The following is an 8,362-nucleotide window of genomic DNA, read 5'->3' as shown; positions in this document are numbered from 1 at the left end:
ATGTTTCTCCTGGATTTACTTGTTTGAGGTGAGCCTGATTCTGAGTTGCTTAGAGTAAAAGGAAACTTTATGGCAATAGTTTTCAAAATGGTGTCGGGAATATTTAGTGAGATTTTCATCAAGTTTTTGTTAGTTTGGGTCAACGATATCTTGCATGGATTGAGATGAACATAACGAAGAGCTGACAAAAACTTTAAGAAAATGAGATGAAATGCCAAAATGGAGAATGTTAGTTTTGTTGTACGTGTATCATTACTTGTGACCTCAGAATCTGTTTGTAAAAGAATACATTCAATACGTGTGTTTATGCAAGTAGTTGATCCTACAGTTAAGACTGCTGTGTTGTGTTTAGTAACATGAACCGAACATCGGCTTATAATCTTCAATGGAGCTCTATATGTACAATAGGTGCTAATGATTTATCTTTCATATACTCTATGGTCCTTCCATGGTAAAGAAATCCACTTCAAAAGTTTGGGTTTTTATGCAAGATCATTTCTTGTTAAATTGAGGAGGCTTTTCCCCCATTGACAAATTTCAAAAGCATGCTATTGTGGATGTGAACATAATATGTCCTATCTTGGACTATTTTGCACTTCGTCCTGTTTTTATGGCAAAACAGCTTATCTCTGTACTTGCTTTTCTCAAAATGTCATTTTTTTGTCTTTGGGTTTTGCTATGGAAGGGCCATGTATCCAATGGGCTTTCTGTACTGGCAATTGAACTATGGAAACATTCGAAGGGGGGCCAGTCTATTGGAAGCCATTTGACCAACAGCAGAAGCAATACAATCTGGTATGGTATCCTATACGACGGTTGATGAGCCACCTTGTTATCCAATAAGGTTTTATCTCTTTATTTGATTGCAAGGGTCGAATATTTTGCTTGGTTGGACTAAATAAAATGAAAGACGAGACTTTATTGGAGGCGGGAAACAATAGAAACCCATTCTGTGTACAGAAAGCCTTTGGTTTGTTGGATGTCATCAAACTCAGTAATAAGTAAATAAACCTCATAGAAGTTAGTTTTGCATCAGGGATAAAGAGTATATATATTATTTGTTTACCCTTACACTGATGTGTGTTAAGCACACAAGTGATTAGACTGTGCCCCCTGTCTTTATCCACAAGGGTAAAGGCAGGTCCCTGCCGCTAGATCAAGTGATTCCATTGGATACAATGATAACCTGCAGTGCAGTGTGACATAGATGCCCAAACAGTCACTGCTGTCACGTCCACAATAGAATTTGACTGCGTATCTCTATGTGAAATGACCAAAGGTGAATCTACACGCCGTTTTTTTGAGGCAGGTCGCTGGCGTTATTCGCGCGCCTCGAAGTGCGACGTCAGATGTTCAGGCTAACAAGTGATTTGCATGTGGATTATTTTCACAGAACTTAGTTGGAGAAAGCACAGAGTATAGAATGCTAAATACACATCGGTGTTCGGGCAAAAACAAATTTCTAAATTAACTTCAATGTCAAGATGTCGTGTTTAAACTCGTAGTCTCATCCATTATGCAGGCAGAAAGTACTAACAATTTATTATAGAAATGTATAAATTTTTGTAAAAGATCTCTAAGCTGAAATTGTGTATTTCCACTGAAGGTGGAAGATAGATATTTTAATTTTGGAATGAAAAAAAAGTATATTAAAAGAAACTATAAAAGTGTTTTTTTTTTTTTTTTCAAGAAAAGTATTTACAAAGCACTGATTATTATCGCAACAGGAAACGATGTTCAGCAAAAAATGCAGATGTCTCTTTATATGTATTGTTTACTTTATTTTTTACTAAAAAGAGCAAAAGTGGGATGTGATGGAATGGGCTAGTCTAACAAAGTATGTTAGATGAATTTCAGGGTATGCAATAATGTATGTTATAAAACAGGCCATGTATTTGTTCTGATTAATATCAAATAATAAATCTCAAGGGAAACTGACTGGTAAATAAAATAGCATTGACAGAGAAACAAACCTAACAAAATTGAAAACCTGAAGAAACTTTGACTCTCAAGTAACCAAAAAACAATGTTTTTTTTATACCTATATTTCACCAGGTCATTATAACTACTTGCAACTCAGTTTTGTTTACATGTTGTTTTTCGTTGTAAGTAAACAAATTGGTCCCAAAATGATATTTTCGTTACCTTGGAATTCGTGGACTTGGAATTGGATTTTGAAAACGCGGTTTATGGAACTACAGGTTCTTTCAAATCAGTGACGGGTAAATGAACTGCCAATTAAAAATAATAATCAACTTCGTTGAGATCATGTATAAATATTGCCAAAAGTTTGAACTCGTCTTGTCAGATTCATGAGTTATTGTAGGATTTGAACCTTTGATGGCACGGTATATTCTTCTAAATGATCTTTCAAATTGTTGGTGTGTTATAGAAGCTCGATGCAATAAATACCTGTAGATTGGAGTGAAATGTTTCCTTCTGCTTTTACATTTCAATAAATCTTTACCAGCAACCAATGTTAACCAATATACATGTAATGTGTTATTGTCTTAGTCTTTCATATTACACAAATATCCCCATCTCTCAATTAATTAATGAGCCAGTGTCTAAAGGTTAAAGGATAGAGGTACTTTTTGAAACAAAACACAATGTCCACAGATTTACACAGTTGATATTAGAAGGCTTCCCTTCTAATTTTTTTTTTTTGCTGAGGCGCTGTAGAACTATACAGCACCTAATATTTTAAAGGCAGTGGACACTATTGGTAATTGTCAAAGACTAGCCTTCACAGTTGGTGTATTTCATCATATGCATAAAATAACTAACCTGTGAAAATTTTAGCTCAATCGGTCTTCGAAGTTGCAAGATAATAATTAAAGAAAAAAAACACCTTTGTCACGTGAAGTTGTGTGCGTTTAGATGGTTGATTTCGAGACCTCAAGTTCTAAATCTGAGGTCTCGAAATCAAATTCGTGGAAAATTACTTCTTTCTCGAAAACTATGGCACTTCAGAGGGAGCCGTTTCTCACAATGTGTTATACCATCAACCTCTCCCCATTACTCGTCACCAAGAAACGTTTTTTTTTGCTAGTAATTATTTTGAGTAATTACCAATAGTGTCCACTGCCTTTAAGGGGAGCTTTCGGCCATGATTATCTTCAAACCGTGTAAGTTGTGTTTTGTGTCCTACACAAAGTACCAAGACCCTTTAAGTCTGCTAAATCTCTCTCGGTTTTCAAATCACTCTGTAATAAATAAATAAAATCTTGTTATTTGTAATAATAATATTTTAATTAACCTAGTTATCGATGCACCGAATTAACTTGAGCAAATTAATGTTAATCTGTGGAAAATGTGTTTTTGTGACCTGCAAAAAGCACACAGTCCCTTTAAAGGTTCTTCGAATTAAAACGAAATTGGAGGGTCATTTGGCAAAATTTTCTTGCAGGGAAAGGAAGCAAACCACAGCTAAAGGTATAATCCTGTTTGCGTGGTAGCCTGGACTGAACATAAATATAAACAGAATAAACAAAACTGCAACATCATTTTATATAAATGAATATGCTTTAATAATAGTACATTTTCCTCTTTTTATCTACATTTTTAAGCACAGCTATTTCAATTAGCAAATCGTACAGTCAGTCTTTACAAGAAATAATACAGACAAATTAACTATTTCCAAGCAATTACAGTTCTCTTACTTTCTCGTAAATCATATAAAATGCAGACATACATGGCCAAAGTTGGGGTGCTTCTGTGCAAATTACCCGGTTGTTTTCATATGCCTAAAATGATGGTTGAGTTTTGTTCCATATTTTTTAAGATCTTAAGCTAGGGAGGCATAAAGAAAAGTGCAAAATTTTAACTCCGGCTTTCGGCAGAGCTCTTATGATAGCTGCCTTCAAAGCTAGTATATATTGCATAACTGAACCGCAAACAAGGGTTTCCGGATGTAACACCGCGTAAAATTGAATTCCGTTTTCCGTTGAGGACACAATATCGCTTGTGTTTACTGTAAATTATTACATATAAAAAATTAAACAAAATATTTAAAAAAGAAAATAAAGTACGGCGAAGGAATGTAAAACTCGTTTCTCGTTCAAGACGACAACAAATCCTAAAATTTATCACGATTGTGTGTGAAGGTCATAAGAATCAATCTGGGCAAAAATTAAAAACTAGACATGACTGGTTGAAATATATATATATATATATATATAGATGAAACATTTTGTTACAATTCCTTTCAAAAAGTCGTAAAAGATTTGTCACAATTTTGTTTAATTGCTCGTGGTAAAGTGATGAATGTGTTTTATTTTACTATTTATTGACGGCTTTTAGTTATCACCGGCTATCGCAACGTCACAGCCCAAGTTTTTTTTCCTATAAAATAGTGTGAATTTGTTGGAAACAAATCTAAAGTTTGCAAATAATGTTGAATTTATACAGAACATTAATTTGTTAACACGACTGGGTGTTGTTTTGTTGACAATCGGCCGTCATGCTATAACCAGCGCTTCTGACATCAGTTACAATTCTTTTATTCTTGCACATGGATTCAGATACACTTTTATAGCAACACAAGTACGACAAGGACACGGAGTAAAGCAAAAACAACAAAATAAGTATGACAAAAAATATGAACATTTTGTTTTTAAACATTAAGCAGGATAGAATTTGGCATATTGCATAAATTATTGCTCGGTCGACGTCATGTCTTTATTTCTGGCTGACAAGTTTCCCGAATATCCCGACATGTGAAGCCTCAACTTGATGGAAGGACAAGATTATCCTAAGTGTGGGAAAAAATAAACACAAAATGATTCGTTCAGATGTTTATAATTGCAATGAGAAACAGTGACAAATAAGTACACATTTTACAAGAAATACAACAAACACACCTTTGGGAATTTTAAAAGACCATTTTTCTCAATTGGTGTATCTCAATATTTGCATAAAATAACCTGTGAAAATGATGACTCAAATTGGTCATGAGTGGAAATTACCTCTTTCTCAAAAGCTCGTTCAAAGGAAGCCGTTTCTCACAATGTTTTAATAGCTCTACATTGCTTGTATACCAAATAAGTTTTCATGCTCACAATTATTTTGAGTAATTATCAATAGTGTCCAGTGCCTAGTTGAACAATGCAAAAGTTGAAGGTTTACCATTTCAATTAGTAAGTCTATATTGTTCGGTTTAAGATCTGCGAGGGAAAAAAACTAATCAACCATTCTCCATTGCTTGTCACCAAGTAGGCCTTAGTTTTTATGGCAACAATTATTATGAGTATACTATCAATAGTGTCCAGTGCCTATAGTTGAAAAAAGCAAAAGTTGAAGGTTTTATCACTTCACTTTGTAAGTCTATTGTTCATTAGTTTAAAAAATCACTGTCTGTGCGAACAAAAAGAAAAAAACAATCATTGAAAAACTATTTACCTTCCAAGGTCGGTGATACCAAGTTTCTCGGAAAAGAAAGGCGTCAGTGACGTCACCATACTTTCTCTGATCTCGTCGGTGAAATAGTTTGGTGTGAATGCGTGAACGGTGAGATGTAGCATCGGGTCCTGGGAACCGGATCTCACCATGATTTGATCCGGGTTGACCTGCAGTGTCACCACCTGTGTGAAGTCATGTTGCAAATAAAGGAATGACGTCATTGTTTGTGCCCAAAGTCCCTCCAATGATCATGTAACCATACCACCATTCAGAACTCACACAGACTATATCGACCCCTCCCCACCCAACAGAAAGAAAAAAATCTCATTTCACAGGACCGTGCAGTTCACGCACGTATTCTAAACATTGATCGGCTTATCAGAGTCATAAACACAATACCTTTCGCTTATACCTTGCAATTGCAATACTCCAGCAACAAACAACTCATATTTTTAGCGATGAGCCTGCCGAGCGACTTGCGCGAGAAGCTGACCACTTGTCAAAATATCCGCTCTAAATCAACACCTCACAAATACTTTGAATCTCTCAAAACAATTGATACAGGTAACAACTTGATCCGGGATTAAACAACCCAGAGATAAAACTCTATAGGAAAAACCCACGCCATGGCTTAATAAGCCCCTATCTTTAATAGGTAAATATCACTTGAGGTTTTACTTGAGTAATAGCTTTTTGGACGTGCTATTATTCATGCAGTGCAATGCTAGAATGAACTCCTCCAGTATACACACTCTTCTGGCACCATTCAATTTATCAAATTCACTCGCCATCTGGCGGAACTCTATGGGATGAGTACGGTTGGTGTCAGACTGGAAAACGCCAGTCTGGAAAACGCAAGTTTTTTTTAACAATAAAAAATATTGTCATTTTTTTCTAGAGTCGATTATGATCATGAAAATATACAGAATAACCATTGTCCAATCTTTAAAAAAAATATTCCCAACTGACCTTTTCATCTTTGCCGAGAGTCTTGGCAACGAATTCAGACAGTTCCTTGGCGAAAGTCTCATCCACTTTGGCCCTTGGGAGATTGGTACTGAGCTGACACATAGGCATGATGAGGATTCTTGTTTTGATCGGTTCTGCTCAAGAAGGTAAAGTCAAATCATCAAAATACAATTTAAAACAGTGACATAAGAAGACAGCTTTACCATTTTTACTGAACAAAAACAAAACAAATTGAGAACCGGTGTGCACAGACAAGTAAGGCTTGATTTCACAGAGAGATTCATCTGGGCCCAATTTCATAGCGCTGCTAAGCACAAAAATTTGCTTAGCATGACATTTCTCCCGGTGATAAAAACAGGAATGCCAACCAAACGTCCACGTGATTTTCAAGACAAGCACACTACAGGTGAATACCAGTAAGAAGCAACATGCAACGAGATGAAATTTGGTTGATGAGATCCTGTTTTTATGAAGGAAGAAATTTGGTGCTAAGCAAATCTTTGTGCTTAGCAGCGCTATGAAATTGGGCCCTAATGGCATAGAGGAAATTTTCTTCCTCCATGACTATTTTTTCATCCTCCATGATTTCACCATTGTGACATCACACTTTGCTTAGCAGTAAATATCGATACATAGTTAAGATCAATCTTGTTTCTTTGTGAAATCGAGCCCTGTAAATACAATTCCTCAAATTTCGAAAAATGCCTGCGTACAAAACTTTAGAATACATTTCCACAGGCGCTAGAGTCCGAAATACAGATAAAAAAGGCATGGTTTACCGTTAACTCACCTTTGAATACAGAGGAGGTGTACAGTTTGAGGTTGTTGGCGACCGGTGTGGCCTTACACGGAAACTCCAAGCCCTTTTATAGGAAATATAAGCCATCCCGGATCTCTAAACACCCAGACAAAAGGTCATGTATCCGGGTCCAACATCAGAGCTGTGTGCATATCGAGAGGTTGAGGTCACATCAGGGGGAAACATTTTCGTCCAAACACAACATTCCCTGATCACAATGGAATTTGGAGAAATGACGGGTTGAAATTGATCTCCTCTTGCATAAAAACACCACGACAAAAGGGCAAAAATCCCAAATGAAAACAAAAAATTAACATTAACATGAAAAGGTGGTTTCTACCTCCATGGTCGTCTTGGAAAATAAAACAACAAACTGTGTGTAAATGTGGGTTTTACAAACGGTGATTATTGTCTATGTCTTCGTCAGGGATTTTGCGATCAGGCCTATTCCTATCTCGAATAATGACCACACAATTTATTGTGATAACATTTTTCTCACACTCTGGAAGTTTTTCTCACAACTAAAGTGGTAAAGGCAGTGGACACTAGTATCGGTAAATCCTAAAAACAATTAGCATACAAACTTACTTGGTAACAAGCAATAGAGAGCTGTTGATAGTATAAAACATTGTGAGAAACGGCTCCCTCTGAAGTAACGTATAGTTTACTTGAAAGAAGTAATTTTTTTCACGAAATTTGATTTCGAGACCTCAGAATTTGATTTTGAGGTATCAAAATCAAGCATCTGAAAGCAAACAACTTCGTGTGACAAGGGTGTGTTTTCTTTCATTGAATATCTCGCAACTTCGACGACCACTGAGCTCAAATGTTCACAGGTCATGCATGTTGAGTACTCCATAGCGAGAAGACTGGTCTTTGGAAATTACCAATAGTGATCAGTGTCTTTAATGAAATTTTCAACGATTGCTCTTTAAAGATGGTGGACAATTAATGGTATCATGTTATAACATACACTAGGCCTATATGTTCGTGGTTCGTTTACAGTGATAAACGGCTCCCTCTGAAGTTCAGTTTTTGACTCCTGAAAGAGTAGTTTTCTGACTCAATAAAAGACTTCAGGCCTTTTATTATGCATCTGCTGAAAGCACACAATATCAATGTGCAACAATGGTGTTTGTTCTTTTTCTCTTTGCAACTTTGACGGACCTATTGAACCGAAATTTTCACACGGTA

General features: G+C 36.0%; 1 protein-coding gene across 1 annotated transcript; it reads right to left on the bottom strand.

The window, feature by feature from the left end:
* Positions 1-3,506: 3,506 nt before the first annotated feature.
* On the bottom strand, positions 3,507-7,254 carry LOC117290882 (macrophage migration inhibitory factor-like). The gene is made up of 4 exons (XM_033772446.1): positions 7,160-7,254; positions 6,370-6,503; positions 5,401-5,582; positions 3,507-4,753 (listed from the first exon to the last, which is right to left on the bottom strand). Exons 2-4 carry the CDS (start codon positions 6,475-6,477, stop codon positions 4,681-4,683), a joined length of 363 nt encoding a protein of 120 aa, XP_033628337.1. The 5' UTR covers positions 6,478-6,503; positions 7,160-7,254; the 3' UTR covers positions 3,507-4,680.
* Between the last annotated feature and the right edge of the window lie 1,108 nt (positions 7,255-8,362).

The sequence above is a fragment of the Asterias rubens genome, chromosome 5, assembly GCF_902459465.1.
Source record: "Asterias rubens chromosome 5, eAstRub1.3, whole genome shotgun sequence".
Classification (NCBI taxonomy): Eukaryota; Metazoa; Echinodermata; class Asteroidea; order Forcipulatida; family Asteriidae; genus Asterias; species Asterias rubens.
Note: the sequence above shows the minus strand (reverse complement) of the source record. Positions and strands in the feature narration are given on the sequence as shown.